General features: G+C 40.9%; 1 protein-coding gene across 1 annotated transcript in view; it reads right to left on the bottom strand.

Moving 5' to 3' along the window:
• LOC133992667 (contactin-associated protein-like 5) overlaps positions 1-26,521 on the bottom strand; it is an 80,010-nt gene that overhangs the window by 29,817 nt on the left and 23,672 nt on the right. Inside the window, exons 4-10 of the mRNA XM_062431353.1 lie at positions 14,673-14,820; positions 13,507-13,710; positions 12,637-12,821; positions 10,933-11,076; positions 10,499-10,772; positions 4,514-4,657; positions 4,244-4,403 (exon numbers count right to left, since the gene is read on the bottom strand). Of these exons, the coding sequence (XP_062287337.1) occupies positions 4,244-4,403; positions 4,514-4,657; positions 10,499-10,772; positions 10,933-11,076; positions 12,637-12,821; positions 13,507-13,710; positions 14,673-14,820 (1,259 nt within the window). The remainder of the gene's footprint in view (positions 1-4,243; positions 4,404-4,513; positions 4,658-10,498; positions 10,773-10,932; positions 11,077-12,636; positions 12,822-13,506; positions 13,711-14,672; positions 14,821-26,521) is intronic.

Raw genomic sequence — 26,521 nt, 5'->3', positions numbered from 1 at the left:
CCTGCCAGCTGTGGTCCATGACTCCTTCAGGCTCAGAGTGGAACTGGTCAGGGATTTGGGCTTCACTCCCAGCTGGGTCAAGTGGTCCACGGTCTGAGTCAAACTCACCAGTGGTTGTGTTTGTAACAGCAGAACCCCCAGTGACCAGAGAGTCCATGAGCCGCTCCTCGTCTCGGATCTGGTAGAGGACAATTGGTCTCTTACAGTTCTGAGATCTGCTGGGTCAGACGGAGACAGCTGCCACAGCCGGCTGGAGAGGTGAGTGAGAGCCTCTGGTAGTTTCCTGGTTAGTTGACTACACTGCTAAAAACAAGCAGCAGCTAGCATTAGCTGCTTTGTGGCAGGCACGAAACACTGGGACTTAAGAGCAATCCAAATGTTTGATTGTTAAAAACATTGGCAACAGTAAAACACACCAATAAAAACAGCCCGTATCTAACAGTGCAATGTAACAATATGAGTTAAAACACTATAAAACTTGATAAAAACGGCCAATTTTGGCAGAGGTTCTGACCGTCACGCACCACGCCACTAAACATGTACGGATGGATTTTAGAAGATGACATTTGGAGTAATGAAGGAGAAAAAGAAGTGAAATCCTGCTACTATAGTTAGTTTATGTATAGGCTAGAAGAAGGAGGGGGGGGGGGCTGTTTCAGACAGAGGCTGAACAGATGGGCTGCATGAAGGACCAGTAGAAGATAAATATGGAGTTTTTAACTGGAAATCATGCAAAGATATTCCAGTACAGACACAGAATATTAATATAGAGCTGGAAATATGCAGAATGTTAATTTCAAAACAACATCTTGTTCTCTTTCATTAAATAATCCAAAATCTCAGAATATGTAAATACTGTTATACACACTGTTCGACACAAAGTGTATCCTCCTTCACTGTAAAGTCCATTATCACTGTCTGACCACTGGAGGCTTCAACTTTCCACATCACACTTGTGTAAGTTTCATACTGGACCATGATTGGCTCCAATCTAGTTGTGAAGTTGTATGTTTACGTGTTGAACTGAGATTTAAGGTGAGCACATTTAAGATGAATGTGAAAACAAAAGAACATCTAACTGAAGGAAGAAGAAGAAGAAACACATTTTAAACTGGAAGAAGATTCAAAAAGTACAAAAATCATATATTAGATAAAGGTTTTACTTGACTCTCGAGGTTTTATGAAACAGAAGTGAGCTCATACATGTGGCAGGAAGTGATGTGACATACAGTTGTTTGTAACACAGACTCATAATAAAACATCTCCTTTCATCAGTCAGTCATTTCTTATAGCACGTTCTCCCAGCTGTACAATCTGGCCAACAGAAAGCAAGTGTCTTCAAATCTGACATGAGACCCAGACTGAGCCTCGGGGCTCAGGCAGGAGAAGATGGCAGCTGAAATGTTTGTGACTTTGCTGTAAATGTTGCAGACAACATGCAGACGCAGGAGGAGCTCTTGTGTCTGACCTGGTTGAGTGCTGTGCAGGTAATGAGGGACTGATGCCACGCAGCACGGGACGGAGCAGCTTGTTAGTGAAGCCCTCTGCCTGGGAAAATGTTCCTGAGTCTCTGCTGCAGTTTAATTAGATGATCCTGACAGTCTCTATTGGACAAGGTGTCAGTGACTTCCAGCCTCCTCTGTAGAAAACATGCCGCAATAGCGAAATGAACAATACAGGCAGATAAATCCCTGCTGCTGAGTCGCATTCAGACATCTCCGTTTCGACTTGTGAATGTTGGATGTGTCCTCTGGAGGACGTTGGACCGTTGAGGCCGCTCTTTTTCTGAAAAGACAGATTTTACGGCTACATGAGCAGCTCTGTGAGGCTGAAACTGTGAAGAAAAATGAAGGTTAAGTTAAAAAAAAGTTGAAGTCCAAAGATAGATTTGAATTCTCAGTAGTTGTGGTGAAGTGAGAGTTTAAAAAAGGCCAGAGCTGGCATCAGAGGAATTAAATATAAAAAAATATATAAAAGTCACACTCATTGTTCAACAAGTCCTTGAATCTTTACAACAAAAAAGATGCATTTTCAGTGCCATCCAAAGCAACACATTTGACCCACTTATTCTTAATACCATGTTCTTTCCTTTTTATACACTGCCTGGCAAAAAAATAAATAAATCGCCACCAAAAAAAAAGAAAGACACTCTAATTTTTCGTTGGACCGCCTTTGGCTTTGACTACGGCACACCTTCGCTGTGGCATTGTTTCCATAAGCTTCTGCAATATCACAAGATTTATTTCCATCCAGTGTTGCATTCATTTTTCACCAAGATCTTGTATTGATGATGGGAGAGTCGGACCACTACGCAAAGCCTTCTCCAGCACATCCCAAAGATTCTCAATGGGGTTCAGGTCTGGACCCTGTGGTGGCCAATCCATGTGTGAAAATGAAGTCTCATGCTGCCTGAACCCATGTTTGGTGAAATCAAATGGTAGAAAAACAAGAGTAGAACTCAGGGCTATGTTTAACAGTGAAAGTAAAAGCATTTCCACACGCACAATGCAAAGGGAACTCAAGGGATTGGGACTGAACAGCTGTGCAGCCATAAGAAAAGCACTAATCAATGAAGCTAATTGGAAAAAAGGCTTCAATTTTCTAGGGAGCATAAAGATTGGACTCTGGAGCAATGGAAGAAGGTCATGTGGTCTGATGAGTCCAGATTGACCCTGTTCCAGAGTGATGGGCGCATCAGGGTAAGAAGAGAGGCAGATGAAGTGATGCACCCATCATGCCTAGTGCCTACTGTACAAGCCTGTGGGGGCAGTGCTATGATCTGGGGTTACTGCAGTTGGTCAGGTCTACGTTCAGCAACATTATGAGCCCAAATAATGAGGTCAGCTGTCTACCTGAATATACTGAATGACCAGGTTATTCCATCAATGGATTTTTTCTTCCCTGATGGCACGGGCATATTCCAAGATGACAATGCCAGGATTCACGTGGCTCAAATTGTGAAAGAGTGGTTCAGGGAGCATGAGACAGAGTCCAGACCTTAACCCCATTGAGAATCTTTGGGATGTGCTGGATTCTCTTAAAGAGACAGGAGCCTGTTTCAGACAGAGGCTGAACTGAGTGGCTGCATAAAGGACCAGTAGAAGATAAATAAGGACTTTTTAACTGGAACTGATCATGCAAAGATATTCCAGTAGAGACTCAGAATATTAATATAGAGCTGGAGATGTGCAGAATATGTTCAGGGTTCCAACTCTTTCCTTGACATCATTTTCCAGGACTTTTTCAGCTGCTACAGTCTGACAGACAAGTTATCATTTTATACACTAATACATCAACCCCTTTGATTGGATGGTAGTGTCACATGATCCGCTGCATCAGCTAGAAGCAGAGAAGTGCTGTGCCTCAATGTTGTCCATTGAAGACAGCGTGAGAACAGACTATGCATGTGTCACAAGGCAGAGCGAAGCAGAGGGAGGGGAAATCATTTTCCAGGACAACTCAAGCTTTTCCAGGACATTTTACTTTACTGTGTTTTCTTCAAGATACTTGAAGGGTACTGGAATGTAGAAGAACTGGAACAAATGAAGCATTGCGTTAGTTCATGCAGGACATGGAAGTCATGCGCCCCAGCTGTAATCAGCTGACAGCCAATGATTGAATCAGCATACCTTATCAGTCACACACCAATCACAGCCTTTCTCACAACAAGGGCGGTCCCTTTCAATATGACTCCCACGTTCACTGATCTTGCTACACCAACACTGTTGCGGACGCTGATGCTGGCAAAGCCTGCCTCCGCCTCTCTGGGTCAGGGTCACATCATGGCTCAAGGGTCAATCTGATATTCATGTATTGCTTTTGGTCAACTCTGTATAGGGGGTTTTGCATTGTGCTCCCTGTTTTAGCTAAGCCAGCAGCATGCTTAAAAGTCCATGACTGATATTTCAGTCATGGACTTTTAAACCAACATTTGTTTCCCCTCAAGCCCCACCACTGTAGCCCAGCCTCACAATAGCTACAGTCCCAGCACTGTTTGTCAACTTGTCATGTCAAACATTTCCAGGTTTCTCAGGCAGTGTAAATACCTGGTAAATACACAATCACAAGATGTTTCCCAAATTTAGAAGTTGACCTCCTGAAGGCTTGGCTAAACAACTCCGTTTGGGATACCAAAATACTGGATCAGTATTAACAGCCTGTCATTGTGAATTTGTTTTAGGAATGCAGATGGTCCAGTAACTGTATAAAGCTGTGAAAAAGAACATGCTAACAACTCTTTTACCTGTCTCTGATGCTGCAGGTGTCAAACTGAAGCTCGTTATAATTTCCAAGTAATCCTTGCTGGATGTGACTCAGGTTGATTGGTTGGCTGTTGATGGATATGAGCCGCATGCAACCCTGAAAGGACAGAGTCGGCTTCTGACAGCCTGCTGGAGGACAGCCTGCATGGAGAAGATGCTGTTACCTCTACATGCTAATGGAGAGCAGAAACCTTTCAAGATACTTTCTGATACTGGATGTGTGTAAGACAAATCTGTGATGATCTACTGACCTCCGAAGTAGAAGCTGCCTCTTGGTTCCAGTTGTTCCCACTGTTCAGTGGTGGAAGCCGGCTCGTTGTCCAGAGTCAGACTGATCTGCAGACTTCTGGTGTCCAGGCTCACAGAGTGCCACAAACCGTCATTAACTCTGTGACCTACGGATAGATTGAGGGACTTCACATCAGATTTCGTTGACAGCTTAATTGTCTGTAGCACAAAATCAACAATTAAAAGAATATTTTTTACATTTTGAGTAATACACTAATTTGCCTTTTGGCAGAGAAGGATGCAGTTAGATGAAAGGATCATTTCATATTTTTCCCCTGGTTGCCATTTTATGGGAAGTTATGTGCTGGACTATTTTTGGCTGGGATCTGATCTGGAGACAGCCAGGCTAGCCATCACCCCCCTTTTCAGTCTTTATACCAGCTGCTCGTATCACACACATTTCATGATTTTATCTCCGCCAACTGACTTTGAGCAGGAATGAATTTTGTTGTGGCACGTTCTGGTGTGAGCAGGCACTTAGTGTTCCTGTTCTTACCAGATGGTGTAACTGTAGCTCTGGAGGATTTTAATTTCTGCCTTCGCATTGCAGTTTAAAAATATTGCTGGTTTAATACTACTTGGGTCTTGTTTCCCTCATTTGTACCCGTATTAACGACACTGTACTCACTACGGTCATTTATGAAAACTGAGAACACAGTTTGTCACTAAAAGTAGGTTGAGCAGTAAAGACACATGAACAGACAATCTGACAGGTTGTTATTAACGATAGAAATGATGGGCAAGTTAACCTAATTCACAATCTACTTCTGCACTGACATGCCCAGTGTGACATACAGCAGCTACCAGGAGGAAAATACCATGATCACACCATGATGTTCAACTCCCCGTTCTCCCTGTTCTTGATTAGAGCTCAGAGGAGACGAAAGAGTTCATGTAAATGTATTGAGTTATTTCAATTTGTCAAAAATATGGGCTGTTAGGTCAGGTTTGTCCAGGCTCTTGGGGGAACATTTACTCTCACAGAGTCTATCAAAGTCCAATGATGCTTGTCCTCCTCCCAAAAGACTGCGAGAGCCTTGGGCATCGTTCTCTCCACTCAATTGGCCGTTTCATGGAATAAGCAGAGTAGCCACAAGGGACAGCTAGCAAGCTCCTTCTCCTTCACAGCTTGTATCCATCTCAAACCGAGAAGTGACAAAACATTGTATATATAGAGGCTCTAATGTCTTATATCACATCACTGATATGTATTGCTCAAGTGTCTGAAAAAGAAAACATTTGCCTGTAAAATGTTTCATCAGACTGCTGGTTCTCCCCCGTAGCTGATTAGTCAGACATGTTGGAGTTTGTATCACTGCAGCCTCCAGGAAACAGTTTGATGAATTTAATGTCTTCACTCCACCAGTCACCATTTTCATCCATTTCATCACAGCACCACATTCACACCCCCTTTTTTAATCTTTCCTTGTCTTTCCTCATATTTCTAAAAATAAAAACCAAACATTTCAGTTATCAATATATTTGTTGATGGCTGATATTACTAATTTTTATTTTTAGCACATAGACATATATTTTATGTAGCTACATAGATAAACAGATACCACAGCTTCTCAAATGGTAGCCTTCATTTTCCTCAAATTTACTTGGTGCAGCCACATCACCTGGCAAGATCGTCAGTATTTAAAGACTCTGTAACGCCCCAGATTATATCCAACACCAACGTTTTTGAAGTGATCACTTGCTACAATATCTGTGCAGGCAACTACTGCACTGTAGTTACTTTTTAAATATCTAAGCAGGAACAATAAGAAAATATCAATCAATTCAGGTTATATATCTCATGTTACAACTGTAAGACTTTAATATCAGCTCATCCATACTCTTTTCACAGTAGCGCTCTGACACTAGGTACAACACTAGTATATTAAACAGCCCTGCATTTGTTCAACTGTCCAGCACACAAAAACATTGTTCCATGTCATTCTTCCTGACTACAGACAATGTTTGGCTAACTGCTTGGGCTTCCTGCAACTTCTCAGTTGCAGTTATTTTTTTGCTCCCTGTGCTTTTGCTTGTTACAGCATGTACCTCCTTAGTGTTTGATGAAAAGAATGACAGGCCAACAGTAAGTAGACAGTAGAGGTGCTTCATTACTGTTTTCAGAAACTAGTTATTCACTCCCCATTGTCTGGTCACCTGTCTGCTACTTACAGTCAGTTAACTACTCTGTCTTGTTACTGTAGAAGTTTTTTTGCTTTGAGTTTTGGAAACTCGTTCAATTAGGCAGAAGCAAATTGACTGTTTTTCCTGTTGCTAAGAGAGTGCTTTCACCCCTGAGTTACCAATTCTCTTCTGTATACCAAATAAATAACTAAGTAAACACATCACAGCCAACTATGTTAGGGTGTCATGTTTGCCGTGCCTGCATGACTCCACTGCTGGCTACCAATGGCCATGACAAACGCCCCACATGCCTCAGTGTTACACACCTGAGGGAGGAACTGTCTGACAGCCCAATTAGCTGAGGTGGAGGGACTACACCTCCAAGACCAGCTGCCCCCATCTGGTGTCTCTTCAAAAGTATGGTGTGGGTTGAGATGGTCCCAACATAAGGGCGTCCCTCCAGAGAAGAAGGCCAAGGAAGAGAAAGAAAAGGACAGAAAGGAGATGGGCTGTTTGGAAGCTAAAGTCAACACACTGACCTCAGCATTTGCTGCGAGCAGGAGAATTGCAACTCGGATGGAAGGCTCACTGGTTGAGACCCCAATTCCACCAATTTGGGATGAGGATGTCTGTGAGGGCTTCCTGTAACCAGTTGTGTGCGGCCAGCGTTCCTGAAGACATTGGTCTGCATGGCGCTGGAACGAGGCCCTAATGGTAGGCTCGTCACTTAGTTTCTGAGCCGCCATCCCTGCCATACATTGAAAAGCTCCACAAATGCTGACCAGACCCAAAATCCCTTTCTCACCACACCGCAGATGGCAGGGCCTTGGCTTCCATACAGGATGCTGTCGTAGAATTATTTAGGTTTGTATATACCATGTCGTGTTCATGCCAAAAGATGACAACTCGACTTGTGACTTATGGAAAAAGAGCCGTTTATTCTGCACAGAAAAAGAGACTGACAACATACACCTAAATCCACCTTTTATAGGCAAAGTTACATGAGCCAGATCACATCTCCGGTTACAGATGTTTCCTGTTTTTAGCCAACACGCTATCTTACTCTCACCTATCAAACCCCGCTTATTAACCTATCCTCGATTTCCTGCTCTCCCACGCTACGCTTGCACGTATCCTGCTCATAGGTGTGTTTCTGCATGTACTCTTTGTTCCTTAACTTTTCACCAGAATTTAACCTTTGCAACACCATAATGCCAGCACTTATAGACCGGGTCAGAGCCATGGAGCCATCTATTGCCTCCTTGACTGTGTCAGCAGTCTAATAGTCTAAATATTACCATATTTGGCTGTGACGTTTTCTGCCTGGAACAACTTCTTGTTTTTTTTATAGAAAATCATAAATTGCATGTTAAGCATCTTCCTCTTGTGCGTTATGCAGCAGCCGCTCTGCTGCCCCCTACTGGAAGTAGCCCGTTATCTCAAGAAGTCAAACTGAACGGGTCTCAGTAAAAATCCAAGCTGATCTGCAGTTCAGTTTAGTATTAGTTATTTTTGCATTGTTCATTGTAGTTTGTATTTAGTTTTCAGGTTTTTTAAAAACTCTCTTTTTTTAATTTCAGTAAACAAAATTATTTTTTATTGCTAGTTTTAGTTTTACTCTAAGGGTTCGTTAACTATAATAACTTTGGTCCAGATATTGTTTAAAAAACACGCAGCTGTAATTATGACAGGGGTGGGGGTGAAAATTAAAATGTTAAAATTATCCCACTTCCTTTTGAGAAATAAATCCAAATCCAATCCAAATGGGGCTTCAGTTAACAATTAGTGCTAAGATATAATGTGTCCTCAACACAGCGACCTTCTCCTCTCCCTGTGGGATGCAGAGAGGATTTCTCTTACATTTTGCAGCTGCATGAGACAGCAACAGGTAGTCTTATTATTTAAGCTGTAAACCTAGAAACAAGGCAGGTAAATTCCACACAGCACTCTCATGTTTATTGTCCCAGCTGTGAACACCAGAGGAACTGTAATAGCATCAGATGCTGCTGTTTAAGACACACACTGGATTCACTGTTAAGATGGATTCATGTCTCCTGTGCAGAGATTATCTGATTTTCTGCATCACATGGTCAAGTATCACACAGACACCCTGATGTGAAGAATTTACCCCCTCTGTCTTTGTGCTCAGCATCCATACATAAAACAAAGGCTTTTGTTCACACAGATTTACTGTCTGAATCCTAATGTTATCTCCTGATATCTCCTGATGGGCTTTTATGCTGAGTAGTGAGAGAAAATTACCCAAAATGCTCCTAGTAATGACTTGCACTGCAGGCTCAATAATTACCCACCAAAAAAGATGGAAAAATACAAATAGAGGCCGAAATAATAACACTGATATAAAAATGGACATAGCAGATGCACACAAGATTAAAACCTGACAACTGCTGTGAGCTGATGTTAGGGAAAACCTTAAAACGTCCTCTTATTACAAACCCAACATTAAAAAAAGGATAATTGATCCAACTCTGATTAGTATTTTCCTCTTGTTAAAACCCACAATTATATTTCCACTATTCATACCCACCGCGACTGTTTTTGTGTCTTGTTTGGAAAGTGGGCTTTAAACACAAATCATCTTTTATTATTGGATTAATGTAACAATATAGTAGAATGGCGTCTGAACCTCCATCGACATGTCTCTGTCGTCATATCAACAAAAATATACTGTACCTACAAATGTGGACATGCTCGCTGTGGAGATACTTCCTCTGAGCAGGAGGGAAGGGCTGCGATCAGGGTTACAGTTTAAAGAGGTGATTTATATGATTTAGTTGATCGAATTATACTATTATATATATATATATATATTATATATTTGGTTTGAAGTGAACAGGAAGTGTCTCTCTGTGAATCCACAGTTTAATTTTAATTTAATTAAAAAGTGTTTTTGGTGTGAAGTTGACCTGTTGTGGCTCATGAATTTCTAGCTGTGATGTCACATCTGCTCATACTCTCTCTCTTCCCCAATCACACATGATTACATGTGTTATCTCTGTGGAGCAGTCCCATGATCCCCTACATGGCTCTCCACATTACATTTTTCTTCATGTAATCCCAAGAAAATGAAGATGTTATTGAGGACAATACAAATACATTGGTACTACAAATATGAAGGGTGAAATTATGGGCACAGGCACATCTTGTCCTCTTATTACATGATGGATTCAGTCGGCTATGTCCAGCCTGCTTCAGCAGAATGAAGCTTTAATACAATACATACAGCCAGCGCTACAAGTCTGACTCCTGGGTTCCTCTGCAGCTTTTATCACACAAGGTTTTCAAGGTTTTGAGACATATTTGTGTACCTGAACTGCAGAGAGAATCAAGTCTTTATATGAAACTGGTTAGTTTTAATTTCTCCTGTTTTAATATTATATTTTCCTCATATTACCAATCCAGCATGTCGATATGGCCCCACATGGGTTAAATGGGGCTATGTGGGTACTGAGTGGACATGGGCTTCAACTGGGCAAATTTTTCGGGTCCCACATGTGAAGCCCACCTGGGCCGACTGTATGACTGCATCATTGTCCCAATGCAACACGTTGAGCTGCTTTGTTGGTGCTTTACAAAGAAACATTTCAGACGCCCAATATCGACAGTTGGTGAGGACAAATTTCACCTCTTGCCAGATGGAGATCGACTTCATTCAGAGTGTGTGTGTGTGAGTGTGTGAGTGTGTGTGTGTGTGTGTGTGTGTGTGTGTGTGTGTGTGTGTGTGTGTGTGTGTGTGTGTGTGTGTGAGAGTGTGTGTGTGTGTGTGTGTGTGTGTGTGTGTGTGTGTGTGTGTGTGTCCTGACCAGCCGTGGCCTCTTCTCTCTGCGTTGCTGAGCTGTGGAGGGTCAGGAGCAGCCGGCTGTTGCTGATCTGCAGCTGCAGTCGTCGGGGCTCCGGGCTCAGCCGAGCAGAGAGCAGCAGCCCGTCCGGGTTCCACGTTCTGAACTGGAAACAAACAGAGAAACCGCCCATGATGGAGGACGGCGCCGCCGCTGGCACCGACAGGAAGCTGCTACTGGAGCTCAGGAAGGTGCAGGCTGTCAGCTGTGGCTGCGAGCATGAGAAGGTCACGTTTCCCTGCAGGAGACAGATTCATATTCTAACAACAGTGTGTAATGTGTTTGTGGCTCATAGTGATGAATCCTCTCTGCTTTATAGCAAGTTTCAGCTCATTGTTTTATTCTGAAGAAGTTACAGACTTTAACAGATTTTTAAATATAGTCAGAATTAAACTCACCACACTGTAAATCTGTGGCTTGCGTCTCTTGGCGAGGTCGATGATGTTGATTCCGTTGTAGTAGAGGTTTTCGATACAGCCGTGAAAATTCTTCCTGAGGAAGGTTCCAGGTTTGCCCGGCAGCGGGATGCCTCCGAAGCTCAGCTGTAATCAAGAGACCAAACACAAAAATAATGCTCCCTTATTTTGAATAATTTTTTCATTTTGAGATTTTTTAGATGCTTGCTGCTTTTGAGGAAGGTTGAAACCTTGAAACACCTTATGGACCTCTGGCATACAGCAAGCAGACTTTTAAATAAGAAATAAAATCAAAGTTGAATCTTTTGTTTTTTCTATTAATTTAAAATGCCACAATATACTGTAATAATTTAAATTTGTACGGTAAATATTGTTATTGATTTACTTTAACTGATTGCTACATTCACTATTTGTTATTATGTTGTATCACTAGGTGACACAGAATCACATTACTTATGTTGTCATCACTATGTAGCGTCTATTACATGCATAAAATGAAATCATGACAACAAATTAAAAAAAAAAAAAAAAATTAATATATCATATACATAGACTGTATATAAGAAATGGACGTAACATCCGTGACGTCATCCAATGGTTTGTTGACTGCTGCTCGGAGGCCAATAGTATCGGATCTGAGCAGCGCCATCTTGAAAATTTCAGGTGCATGCTGGGAAAAATAAAAACTTATACTACTACTACTACTTATATGGGCATCAGGAGGAGCATGAGGCGCCCTCCTGAACCTGTGAACCAATCAACCTGTCAATCACGACGTAGCCACGCCCTAATGCATACCCTGCTTTATCGTCACATATAAAATCAGGGAGGCCAAAATGTCCCAAATGAACATCATACTGCATTGAAGAAGGCTTTAAACTAGCGATTGAGACCATGAACACATTTTGAAAATGTTTACTGAGGTTAGAAATCAAGTGAGAAGTTGGTGAATTCTCCATTGACTTGTATAGAGACGGAAGTCCTTTTGACACCAAAACGGTCGCCCCCTGGTGGCCTTTTGATAGAATGCAGTTTTAAGTTACTTCCGCGTTGGCATAATTTCAGAGGACCGGAGCTCCCCACCTGATCATATCACAATGAAATTCACATTGTTTACAGAGTTAAATATAATTTGTATTGTACATGAGTTCATGTTTTCAATTACTTTCAATATTCATAACAAACAAGCTTTAACTGCACAAACTTGTTAATTTAAATGATAAATCTTACAGGTTTACAGACCCCTAAAAATATAAACAACACTGAGCATTTCCTTTACCATCATGTTAGCAATGAGAGACGTAATGTTAGTTCCAAACGTTGACGTACTAGTTTGGTGATTAACGTCAGGTTCGTCTCCCTTAGCAACCGTCACAGCAGACAGCAGCTTTTTGTCCATGTGAAGCCACCATAGCTCAACTCTGCTCCACATATTTCACACCTGACAACATTATCCTTTACTTTCTCTAACCGAGAGACTCCACAGCTCAGTGAGTCCTGCCAAGGATTATTTGGTTTTATAGAAATATAATTAAACAGTGGTAGCTTGTTTCAGCAATATGTGTGTTTCATGATTTCAAAGGGGAATTGTATTGATTTCAACATCAAAGTGTATGTTTTCCCTTCAGGACGCCTGAAAAAACGCTCCAATGAATAACAGAAACCAAACAGATGGGACGGACTGACCTCATAGTCGACCTCCAGAGAGTCTCCCTCCCCTTTGGTTTGGAAGTGCTGTGTGTGGTAGTCCACCGTCAGGTTGACTTGCTTGTTGAAGCGCTCAATGATGACGGAGTGCCAGTGCTGATCATCCAGAAGACTGCCGACCGTGACAGCAACGCGGCCGCTGCTGAACCTCAGCCTCGTGTCGTCTGACAGGAAGAAACACAAGAAAAATAATGAGTACAAATATCTGGGAACAATAATAGTTGCTAAACTGTCATGGAATTCAAATATCGATGCGATTCATAAGAAAGTGCTGCAGTGTCTATATTTTATGTGCAAACTGAGACAGTTTAAAGTGGACAGACAAATACTGGTCCTCTCTATTGCTCCTTTGCTGAGAACATTTTTACCTTCTGTTGTGGTATTTTTAATTGTCTTTGAATTACAAAACATGCTGGATAAGATAATTAATTATGAGGCCTATGTTCCCTAATTTCTTAGAAATGTTCCTCCCATCAAAATTAGGCCCTGTGTTCCCTCAGCACAGGTTTGGCCATCCCCTAATGTACATAACGTGTTGTCGTCGTCGTCGCACTTTTTTATTATTATTTTATATTATTATATATTATTTTTTTATTTCTTTGTGTTTATACTCAAGTTTTGTTAATGCACAAACTGAAAATGAGAGTAAAAAAGGTGAATATATCATAAAGGTTTTTGTTTGCTGTGAACTGAGCTGCTACATTTCACATCCAGCTGTTTAAAAACTACTTATTCAAAAATAAAGGATGCTTTTCAGTAAAGGTTTTATGCTTGTTACAGTGAGGAAGCCTGGCAGTCACAATGTTTGATATCAACAAGAAACCTGGACTTCAGGCTGCTGTGACTGACCCAGGTTGAGGTAAAGGGCCAGTTTTCCTCGGTGAAGCTCCAGAGTGATGTAATCTCCCCTCTGGCCCTCTCCATGCAGTAAAACCCCCTCGGCCTGCCGGCTCTTGAACCGCAGAGAGATCACGTCCTTCACCGTTGACATGGACTTTTGATTGAACCGGTACAGCAGAGAGCTTCTGCCGTCAAAGTCAGCCACGTCTGACTCTGAAAGAAAGAAGAATCCGCTCATGATGAAAAAAACTGCAGCAGCAATGATTTCAAACAAAGCATTCATTTGTTTTCCAAACTGCTTATCCTCTAGAGGGTCACAGGGGAGCTGAGGCGAGAGGCGGGTAGACCCTGGCCTGGACAGGGCTCACATATAGAGACAGACAACCATTCACACCTACAGGCAATTTAGAGTGACCAACTAACCTAAGCTGCATGTTTTTGGTCTGTGGGAGGAAGCCGGAGAACCCATGCAGGCATGAGGAGAATATGAAAACTCACCACAGAGGGTTTGAACCCAGGACACTAACCACTGCACCACTGTGCCCCTTAAACAAATCATTCAAGTGAACAGTTTTTGGGGCCGATATTAGGGATTTAAAAAAATCCGCTGTCAATATATAAGCCAATAATCTTATCAAAAGGATCAATGAGGTTTTGTTGTTTCCATGAGGTTTAGTTTAAATTTAAAGGGTTAAAATGTGAAAATAAACGTATGAATAACTTGCACACATTCTTTTTTTTGTGGACCCAGCATCAAATTTCTGCTTTTAATCCATTTAGAGAGAATATATTAGAGGATTATGGCAAAAATGTCTAAGTGGTGTAACCATAAAAACTTTGTACCAAATAATTCAACTTGCTTAAAAACAGTAAATTGTCAATAAAACACCATATCAATTAGTTTGGCATGATCTTACATTATAACTTTATATTAAATAAAGGTAATGGAATACAATTGTTCTAAATATTACATTTACTCTGGTTACCATGGAGATCAGGAACCATTTACATGTTTTAAATGAAGTCATTATTAGTATAAGTCCACTTAAATACACTGTAGGTGATAAAATATGTAATATTTTCTGTTTGTGTGTGTGTGTGTGTGTGTGTGTGTGTGTGTGTGTGTGTGTGTGTGTGTGTGTGTGTGTGATGTACAGACTAAGTGCATCACTCACTGTAGGAGCAGCCATACACCTCCACTCTGAAGCTTATCCAGCCTCCGGGGTTCCAGTCCAGAGGGACGAAGCGCAGAAAACGAGTTCTCACCGAATAGGACAGTTTGTTCTGAACGACAGGCTCCGAGTTCACGTTCCCCACAAACCTCTGCAAGACAAGACAAACATTCAGGAGTGACCTCAGATTCATGGAAAAAGAATCAGAATATTTCATCCATTTTTTTCTGCTGAATGCTTGAAATCCAAGCGGAAGAAAACATGAATAAGGTGCTGACAGGGAAAACCCAAGGGCAACGTCTTTCTCCTCTCCTGAAACCTACTATCAGATGAAAAGAGATAAGCACGGTGATGTGGAGCAGAAACATGAGAATATCCGCTCCGCTGTGGTGATGGGTAAGAGGGGAAATAAAGGGTGTTTTCTTCCTGGGAAGTAAGAAAGCAAAACCTCTGAGATGTCATTATTCATTTCTGCCTCACTGTTCCTTCCAAAAGAGCGGAGTAGAGAAAAGCCGGGAGGTTAAAACATCTTCATCTCAAACTGGAGAGTACAGTCGATTGAATTTTAGACAGGAAACCATAGAAGACATAGAATTTCTGATGTGACGCCACAATCACATTTCTTTTTGTTTCTGGTGGTGGAGGGGCGGGGTCCATTTTTTATCCTTTTGTTTATAACTTACAGGAGAGTAGTAACATCGATAAAGTGTAAAATTACCTTACATCAACCTTCTAACCCCTAACATGATGAAGCCAAGCCAGTGTACAAAATGAAAAAAGAGGAGAAAGAAACAAAAGGAAGAATATATATTATATATATGGTTAAAGGTGGTTAAAGGTGGTTAAAGGTGGTTGAAGGTGGTTGAAGGTGGTTAAAGGTAGTTGAAGGTGGTTAAAGGTAGTTGAAGGTGGTTAAAGGTGGTTAAAGGTAGTTAAAGGTGGTCAAAGGTAGTTAAAGGTAGTTAAAGGTGGTCAAAGGTAGTTAAAGGTGGTTAAAGGTGGTTAAAGGTAGTTAAAGGTGGTTAAAGGTGGTTGAAGGTGGTTAAAGGTAGTTAAAGGTGGTCAAAGGTAGTTAAAGGTGGTTAAAGGTAGTTAAAGGTGGTTAAAGGTAGTTAAAGGTAGTTAAAGGTGGTTGAAGGTGGTTAAAGGTAGTTAAAGGTGGTCAAAGGTGGTTAAAGGTAGTTAAAGGTAGTTAAAGGTGGTCAAAGGTAGTTAAAGGTGGTTAAAGGTAGTTAAAGGTGGTTAAAGGTGGTTAAAGGTGGTTAAAGGTAGTTAAAGGTAGTTAAAGGTGGTTAAAGGTGGTTGAAGGTGGTTGAAGGTGGTTAAAGGTAGTTAAAGGTGGTTAAAGGTAGTTAAAGGTGGTCAAAGGTAGTTAAAGGTAGTTAAAGGTGGTCAAAGGTAGTTAAAGGTGGTTAAAGGTGGTTAAAGGTAGTTAAAGGTGGTTGAAGGTGGTTAAAGGTAGTTAAAGGTGGTCAAAGGTAGTTAAAGGTGGTTAAAGGTAGTTAAAGGTAGTTAAAGGTAGTTAAAGGTGGTTAAAGGTGGTTAAAGGTAGTTAAAGGTGGTCAAAGGTAGTTAAAGGTAGTTAAAGGTGGTCAAAGGTAGTTAAAGGTGGTTAAAGGTAGTTAAAGGTGGTTAAAGGTGGTCAAAGGTAGTTAAAGGTGGTCAAAGGTAGTTAAAGGTGGTTAAAGGTAGTTAAAGGTGGTTAAAGGTGGTCAAAGGTAGTTAAAGGTAGTTAAAGGTAGTTAAAGGTGGTTAAAGGTGGTCAAAGGTAGTTAAAGGTGGTTAAAGGTAGGTTGGGTCCATCGCTGTTTCAAAAAGCCCAAAATGACGTCTTCAGATGTCTCAACAACTCAAAGAGATTCAGGAACAATAACAAACTACCAACAATTAACTGATTATCAAAGTAGCTGGAGATTGATTTCCAGTCAGTACTAATTAATCGAGCTGGATTTTGAGTTTGATTGACAGCTTTCACACTGCCCCAAACAAAGCAACAAAACCCTTTTTTGTGATTTTTTTTAACTGGAGTGTTTCTGTTTGGTTTGATGTGTGTGTAACAGCTGGGGCGAGGTCGCCTTCAAGCCTTCGGTTCAGTTCATTTGGTCCTGAAGAAGATGCTATCTGCCCAAATATCAAGAAGTCCAGGTGGGATCTGACTGCAGCCTTGTCAGTCAGATGGAGGTCTACATCTGTCTACACCTGTCTGAAAACAAGTATTAATGCCAGAGGGCCTAAACCTTAAAAATAAAGAGAGATATGGATGGAGACAGAAAAAGAGATAAACACCCTCCCTCTTCTTAAATGATTACCAGTCAAATCAATAACAGCTGGCATTACAAACCATCACATAGATAGATGGTGAGCAGAGGAGCTTCAGGCTTCAATAGAATCAAACAAGGTGGATCATTCATCAGGAGCACAGAAACATACAGGGAGGTTTGTAGAGCAGCATCTCTGAGGACTCGGATTCACGAGGACGCTGCTCCTCCGCAGATAATGAAGGCGACGGTCCGACACAGCAAGCATTGAGGCTGTTGTTGTGATTTATGCTCCGTACTTTCCTCCTTTGTACCGTTTAAGTAGCTGAATCTTAAAGGAGATGCAAGCTAAGCACTTCCACATGCAGGCGGCGTTCACTCATCTTGCAGGGGTTTCCACCGAGGAGAGTGGATCTCTCTTTTTTTCTTGTTTTGTTTGTTTGGTGTGTTAAATTAAGCGAACATAAAGACGACATGAATATTCATAACACAGGGGTTTTCTAAACTGGTTCAAACTCTAAAGGAGTTGACTCGTGATACACGCTGCTGTGCTGATCTTGTGTAGTTTAAAGGGCCAGTTCACCAAAAAAAACACCACCTCTCTGACAACGGAGAGTACAACTCCACGTCACCTACTGGATCAGTTCGTTAAGTCTGTTGGCGTTCTGGCAGCGACAGACTGTCCGACAGATATTGAAGGACCTCGGTCTCCCCTGGCCCCTCTTATAGAGACGCTGCTGGATTTTTAGTCCAGTCCAGTTTACGGTCAGTGTATTCGGGTATTTGTAGTCCTCCACACTGACGCTGTGGATGGAAACAGGGTTCAGCGGTGCCTCGGCCCCTTCTCAGGATCCACAACCAGCTTCTTGTCTCTGACTTGTAATTTGAGGTCTTCTGATGTGGCTCTTCTGGCTGTTCCCAGGTCTAGATTAGTGACTGAGGCAGACGTGACCTTTGCTCTGGAACAACGGGTCAATTTTAAATCTCTTCTTTATAAAAAGACGTTTTTTTATCCTCATATCCAATCCAATCCAACTTTATTTGTTAAGCACTTTAAAACAACCAAAGTTGGCCAAAGTGCTGTACAGAAGAATAAATAAGAGACATAACAGCTCACATGAGGCCCAAAATTACATATAAAATACAAAAATAAATTAAAATACATAAAACATGAGTAAAAATGATAATAGCCACACAATAAAAAGCAATGAAAAGTCGACATCCTACTAGGGTGTCAAAGGCCAAGGAGAAGAGATGGCTTTTAAGAAGTGATTTAAAAACAGACAGAGAAGAGGCCTGTTTAACGTGCTGAGGCTGATCATTCCACACAGCAAAGGCACGTTTCCCTCTGAGCTTCCGCTTAGTTTTAGGCACACTCAGGATCAGCTGACCTGAGAGAGCCTGCGGGTGTAGGGCGGGGCAAGACCATTAAGGGATTTAAAAGCAAATAAAAAATGTTTAGCCAGTGGAGTGAGGCTAAATTGGGGGAAATGTGCTTGTGTTTACGTGCACCAGTTAAAAGACGTGCAGCTGCATTCTGCACCATCTGGAGACGGGCGATGGCCATGTCCACCTGTTCTTCTTGCTGGCTTTTTATTTGTACAGGCACTTTGTAACTATGTTAAGAAAGGGGCTATACAAATTCGTATTATTAGTTTTTGCCAGCCTGCTGACACATCCAGCTGTAGCAGAGTCTTCAGAGAACCTGTGAAGATGATTGATTCATTATTCTCTGCATCCTTCTCTTTGTATTTGTCCTTCTGTTCCTCTGATGAAGTGAGCTGATTGAGGCTGTGGTGAAGTCATTCTACCCATTCATGCCGCACGTCATAACATTCAAACCCCGAGACTCTTTCTTTCCGGATATGAACCCTGCCTGCTGTTGTCTCCCTGAGCCCTGATGTTTGCGTTTTCTGTCCCCTGTGGAAAGACTTGCAGTGCCATATCCACTCATGGTCAGACCAGTAGACCATGTCGAGACCCGGAGGTGCCGATCCGTCTCCCAGAAGATCAGAAGTCGTCCTCATCCACATAAACAGCCCTAACCCCGCCGTGACTTCATTATTTCTGTTCTGGTGCAGACTGACGAGCGGCCTCATTAAGACTCTTTCCTTTTCCCCTCCTGTGATAAACTCCCTCGAGCCTCTTTTCCTTTATGTCAGTGTTGCACACAGCAGGCAGGCACATACGTTCATTCTACCCACAATCAATTCAGTAAGGAGATGCTCTGCACTCAGCATCTTCTTTAATAGAAGATCATTGGCCAGTTAATCAGCTGAGAAAACACGAGGAGTCAAAACAAATTACCTTTAAAACTCTGGAGTCCAGCTTCATGTTCATCAGCACATTGAAACTGTCTTCACTGCATGTGCGTAGTCGTCTTTTTTAGTTCAAACATGACTGTGAGTCTATGAGTGTATGGCTACCTGGAAGCTAAATTGTTAATTTGATGTAAATACACACAAATATAGTAGAAAGTTATATATGGGTCAATGACGTATAAGGATTTTCAACAACTCAATTTTAGAATAATAAAAACCAGCATATCTAATGCAGTAGTTCAAACATTCAGTATGTTGTGTACCTGAACATTCATATTATACATTTGAAAGTGATTTTAGTGGTTTTTCAAGATTAATTGGCACTGGTCTTAAAAAAAGTCACGTGGTGCGACCATGATTCATCTTGAAATATCTTATTTAAATAAAAAATCATCATTTACAAAAAAAAAAAAAAAATGCAAATACTTTGTTTCCAAACACTTTATATTACTGAAAACTTGTAAAAAAAAGATGTGAAGCGTGTTCAGTAAATTCATTTATTTCAAGATGAATCATGGTCAATGCCAATTAATCTTGAAAAACCACTAAAATCACTTAATTTCAAATGTATAATATGAATCTTCAGGTACACAACATTCTGAATGTTTGAACTACTGCATTAGATATGCTTGTTGTTATTATTCTACAATTGAGTTGTTGCAAATCCTTATACGTCATTGACCCATGAATCACACACACTGTCATAGTCTTTGTGCTCTGTAGAGTGTTAGACAGTTGAAAGTCTTACCAACAAATAAGCGCTTATTAAGCTAGGTGTTAAAAAAAAAATTAACACACAGACAGGTGACAAATTAAAGGGAAAACTGATTCAGGTGTGAATGAGCTCTACAGTGAGGCTCTGTATTAGCAGCTGACCCACTGAAATAAAGTGGTGATACTACTAGTAGGTTATTGGCCCCTACTAGCCCATATCTCTGGGACCGATGTGCACTGATAACGCCCATTTGATAGGCTGGTGTGAGACAGCGCTCTCCATCATCATCATCATCATCATCATCATCATCATCATCATCATCATCATCATCATCATCATCAAAACACCACATGAAGAATGGAGTTCATCCCTCCAGTAGAGTTCACACACAGTACAACCAGGAACAAGCAGCCCAACACGCTTCTTACACACTTTATGCTGGTTTCTACTTCTACTGTACGTCCATGTGTCCCTCACAAATCTCAACAACCGTTCATCCAATCAACGTCACACTTCTTCTTTGATTACATCGATAATGTTAAAGACTGAGACTGAAGCTCTATGAACTGTGTAGTGTGTATGAAACGTGGCAAGTACGTTCAAGACTTACTGCAGGATGTCTCATTTTTGAATTGGGACAGTGGGACAGGGAGCGTGTCTATGTTCCCTCAGTTTAATAATAACATAAAGAATCACCTGTCTTTGCATTTTCATAGATGGTGATTGACCTCTGCCAGCGATAGCCATGGCATTGTGTTTTCAGGTTGTCCGTAACACCTTCTCATTTTCGTTAGCGTGATTTCTAAGTAACATGTCCGCTGAGACTCAACCATGAACTGATGGTGGTCAAAGGTCACTGAGAATATCCACTGTGACATAACTGAATAAATAAATAAAGACAACTATTGAAACCACGATTACTGCAGCAATGACTACAATCATATTGAGGGCGGGGGGGTGGGTAGGCCTGAGGGAACATATGACCAATATGAGCCAATAGGAGCACAGCAGATTCGACCAATGGAAGGCCATAAACTCTTTCTACATTTAAACATCAGTTCAGTCTAACTGCTGAAGTTTCTGTCCAGGTTAAAACCATTCAGTTTATTAATTAATATAAAAAATCATTTTGATTGATATGTTTGGCACATTTTGAACGGGTACTGCACTAGTGACAACGAAATCTAGATTATTTTTATTTTTAATGCTCTGGAAATCTAAGCACCGCCTCTTTTCCTTTATGGACCAATCACAACTAAGCCAAACCTCAGGCAGCCTGCATGTTAAATGTTATAAACACTTTGATGATGCTCAACGGATGTACATGAGCTTCTGTACATGTTAGAGTGACACTCATATTGGGATCAGTGTTTTTCTTCCATCTCCAAAGTCTACAACAAGCGAAAAGATGCAGCTGCCAAGTTGTCCAGCAAAGGTTTTTCTGTAAAGCAGCAGTAAGTAAACCTTTTATGATTAAATAACAAACATTTATTGGTGATTTACCGACTACAATTCAGACCTGTACTTCATATGATTACGAGAAACAGCCAGAAGGAGAAGAATAGCTACACATTTAAATTCCCTGGAGGATAAAAAAAAGCTCTGTACACACAGCTACTCGAGGATGATGATGATGATGATGATGATGATGATGATGATGATGATGATGATAATCTGGACCCCAACCAGGAAAACTTTCAACAGACTCCACATGCACCAAAGGCCCAGCTAATTTACTCCCACAGTCAGAGAAAATGTTCTCTGTGGAAATAGTCGTTTTCTGATTAGTTTACTTTCCATCAACCATTAATCTGCCAGAGCTTCATTTGTTCTTAAACAGGAGATTTCTCAACCAGAGTCCACATTGCATCACCTCACAGCTGCTCCACAGCTTTCTGCCCTGCGTTTGGATAATGAGGTCACTGTCAGCTCGGGAAGCGGTGCCGTCCTGTTGTTTTCATGAAACTTTGTGCCTTTTGAAGCTTCCCTCAGAGTGTTTTAGCCGATTATCTTTGTGAAGGTTTATAAAGGAGGAAGCTGCCGCCAGAGACCGAGGTCAGACACCAACCTGAAGCTTCACAGCGAAAGAGATCAATCCAATCAAAGGAGATTAAAAGATCAGATGAGATACTCATTGCGTGACTCGTCAAGCTTTAATTGGTGACTCGCATGGTAGCTTCTAACAATATGGTAACACAGCCAATACATGTTTTTCAAATGTGCTACATAAATACGCAAACAGGACGACATCCTACAAATACAACATGAAGAAAGTGAAGGACATGCATGCCAGCCTCCGCTCATCCCAGTATTAAGGTAAATATGGTCTTAATTGAAAATGTATTGGTTGTGTTTCTTTTTTTGTGGGATGTCCATATGTAGAAAATGCACATTTGCAAAGGTGATTTGGTATGTTGCCGTAAAAGTGGCTCTCCCCTTGATTTTGCTCGGCCAAAAAAATAGTGAGGATCACTGAGATAGATTGTCTTCTTCTTAACTTAACGAAATATTTTTGAGAGCTGAAGAGGCACGACACTCTAAAGTGAGACGGTGAACATAGTCGATTTTAAATCTGTGAAACATTTTAGCCGATCGACTGTACCTCAGTAGTTGGGTACGTTGACCCACTTCTGAGTCCATGTTTCAGGCCCATAGCACTGCTGGCTAGTTGTGAGGGATGATCACTTGCTTCAGTCAGGAAGGGAATGCTCGTTTTATAGATTTTTATAAATTTATTGTGACATTTAAAATTCCCAAAGACCCAAAATACAAGACGATCCCACTTTTTTAAGATGTCAGGAGCCAGGTTTCATTGATTCATCATTCATGAACAGCAGCCGTTACTGTGTGTTCAGACACACAAACTCAATGAAAACACAAGATTAGATGCAAACTCACAGAGACACATTTAAAATCTGCATGTATACTGGAGCTTCATGAATCTGAGAGTGGAGGGAGACACAGACACAGTTGGTAATTGGCTGTTTGGGGTGAGTAAACACAGACAAGCCCAGCAGTCAAATGTCATGATTACACTAATGATGTGGGGCAAAAATGACCTTTGATTCCTGTGTGAGCAACTTTACAGAAACTACCACAGACATTTTCTATAATAACATGTCTGATCTGTCAACCTACAGAGAATTATCAGTGACTCTGCAGCTCCTCTCGGCTTTACGGAGCTTCATTTGGGCTCATTGTTTCGCTGTCCGGCTGCAACTTCACTGTTCTGGTTCCCTCTCAGCGCTCTGATAGCATCGTACCAAATCCAACCAACTGCTGCGTTAAGTCACAATTATTAGATTGGTTTCTGAAAACTGTTCCAGCATCTAAAGAACATTTTTGATGGTTAAACTGAGCCCTTCTCTCCTGAATCCTGCGGTTTTTACTGCGTAATGTGATTGATGAACCTACAGAGAATTATCAGTACCAAAGATTTAACTGATCTGGAGAACGAATAAGTGCAAAGTTTCTTTTTATTTCGTTGCATAGATTTTCTGCAATGTGCATAAACCTCTCAGAACCCAAACTGATGAAAAATTGAGGGAAAAGGAATCTAGTGAGGTAAATATGGTCATGGACGGCAGATTGGAAGCTTCAGTCTGCTCTTACAGTTTTTCACAGCCATCATAAACTACTCTCATTTTATTCTGTTTTTCAGAGCTAAAGGTTGAGACTAATTGTTCAGGTGGACGTCTGCTGAGAGCCAGCAGTCATCTCTCTCATTAGTCCTCTCAGCTCAGGTAGCAGCACTGAGCCGTTACCTGTGAACTTCACTTGTTAAAATGCCAGACGGACGTCAATTAGTGCGAGCCAAAGGTCTGGGTGAAGGCTGAGGTCGGCCGGCTCGGCGCGGAGCTTCATCACACGCCTCACTAATTAGCTGCCGTTCATCTGACCGCTTGCTTTTTGCTTTTTTCTGTTAAATTCACACGTGGACGAGGAAGAGTCATTAAAATAATATCAGTACCAGTTTTCAGAGGACTGATGCCAGTTTAGAGTCAGTCACAGCTGCAGGAGATATGAAATCTTTATTTAATACAAACAGCTGCAGACTTCAGACTTCGGCTTCACAAGCTACGTGATCCAAATTCTGTAGGTCAAGTTAGGTTAACGCTTTATTGGGCGAATAATTATATTTAGTAACATCCATAAACATCCAAAATATCCTCCCCATGCGTCTCGGTGAGGTTGTAGCACCATGTGGATTTTTTATATATAGACTTTTTAGAAAATGTTTTACTCTAGACCGGCAAGGAACCAAATACGTTAACTTCACTGATCTTGACTTCAACATAAAATAAAACATTTTGGAAAAAGTAAAAACTCAAAACTCACCTGTTCAGCCCGGCTTTTGATTAAAAATGTAATAGTTTTATTCTAATTTTATTCTATTGTGCATGTTTTCAATTTTTTTATTCATTTATTTTTTGTCTACTTTATTTTATCTTATTATTATCGTTCTATAGTTTTATCTCCTTATCAATTTAGCCTCTTTCTTAACCTAGTTTTAGTCCAGCTTTTATTAAACTTCTTCTATTTTACTTTTCTTTTGTCTTTTTAATCTATTTTAACATCATTTTTTACTCTAACTTTTAATAAATATTTTACTTATTTAATTATTTATTTCCACTTATTAAATGTTTTTATTTTATCTTGCATGCATTTGTCTCCAGTTTTGTCTTTAAATTGTTCTTTGTTTTATTCCTTTTAAAAATTACTAATATTATTATTTTTCCCTCTTTTTTAAATGTTGTCATTTGTTTTGTCTTATTATCAGCTTGTCAATCAAATAACTGTAAAGCACTTTGAACTACACTAGTCTGTATGAAAGGTGCTATTTAAGTTTGATTGATTGATAAAAGCTAAAAAGTCATGTAATATCCCCCAATAACTCTCCAGGGTTTAATTGTCCTATGAAGGGTTAAAGATGCAGTAGGTAACTTTTGAAATTTGCTCCAAAACATATTTTAATGTGAGGTGTTGTCAACGGCTCCTCTGACGCCACACACAAACCTCTCATCTAAACGAACAGAGCTGTACTAACCGGAATAATACAGGTTTGTTCCACAGAAATCTTTCACGTACCTTCATCCTTCAGCTCAACTCCCAAACGACGCTGAGCTGAAACTTTTCTCTGTTCTGTCAGAGCTCTGAGATAAATCATGACGTCAAATCAGAGGAAGTGAAACTGATAAAACCCAGCAGATTAAACAAAGGATCAGCTTTATTTTACTGTACTGATCAGCAGAGACTATTCTTTTTAAAACAGTTGAAATAGAGTGGGGTGTCTAGCTGTGGAGAGTTTCCTTACCTTCGCTGTAACTGTCTGGTTTTGTAATGGGAATTCTTATTATTCATCTTCTCTGTGTCAAATGAGTAAACTATGTCTTATGATTAATGAATGTGCGTGTGTCATAATTTGATGACCATGGCACCATTTGTGTTACATGAACTGTGTATGTCATAAACTGCTGATTGAGTGAACATCATGTATATTATAATCTACTGATTAACCATTGTCCTGATTGTACAACACATTATGACTATTGTGATTACATTGTTCTGATGGTAGAACAAAGTTATCCTGTTACAAGATAATGTATTGTATATAATCTGACTATTTCCTCTGCTCTGGACTCATTCATGCCATCTCAACGCTTGAGACAGCAAGGAGTCCGTCTGCAGACGACTGAATAAACTATCAGAAAGACAACGAACGAGTTTGTGCTCCTTAATATAAAATTGCCGGAAAACAAGTTGGCGTTGTCGGAGGATCACCCGTGAGGCGGCGTTCGGGACTCAGCACTGCGGGTTTAAGTCTGTACAGCTGGAGTCTGGGAATCCAAAAACCTCATACCTCCCTGTCAAAGACGGTAGAGAAGCGGGGGACCTGACACGTGAGGACCGACGCCCACTCACTGGCACACCTTGTCTTTTTGGAAATGTGACTGTAGAGGAGGAGAAGCAGCTGAACAAGGCACCGCATCAAAAATCACTGGGTGTGAGTTTCCATTGCTTTCAGAAATCTACAAGGCCAGGTTGCAGAAAAGAGGCCTAAAGATTTTAAGGGACCCCTCCCACCCAGATAACTACCTACTGAACTTTCTCCCCTCTCATAAAAGACGGAGAAGCATAAAAGCAAGAACAACAAGATTTAAGAACAGCACGTACCCCCAAGCTGTACCACTTTTTAATAGCAAATAGGTTTATGTATGATTTTAATCATTATTGTTTACCGCATTGTGCACTTTATTCTCCCCCACAGTACTGTTTTTCTATGTTTTACTTTTACTTGGGTTTTTAAGTCTTCTGATGTACGAGAACCTTATTACTCTAATCTCGTGAATCTTGTTTCTAATGTTGATTTGAGCTTCTGGTTCTTTTATTCCAGCGTACTGTGGATAATACAAAGCAGTGTAGCGCAGGATAAATAATTCAGAACAACAGGCAGCAGCATTGTGTTCGCCCTCTTTTCATTTGAACACAATGACTGAAAAAAGCCCTGATTGGTGGAAAAGCTGCAGATGTTGACTGGAACCCGTTTTTAAATCCTCC

The sequence above is a fragment of the Scomber scombrus genome, chromosome 13, assembly GCF_963691925.1.
Source record: "Scomber scombrus chromosome 13, fScoSco1.1, whole genome shotgun sequence".
Lineage (NCBI taxonomy): Eukaryota > Metazoa > Chordata > Actinopteri > Scombriformes > Scombridae > Scomber > Scomber scombrus.
Note: the sequence above shows the minus strand (reverse complement) of the source record. Positions and strands in the feature narration are given on the sequence as shown.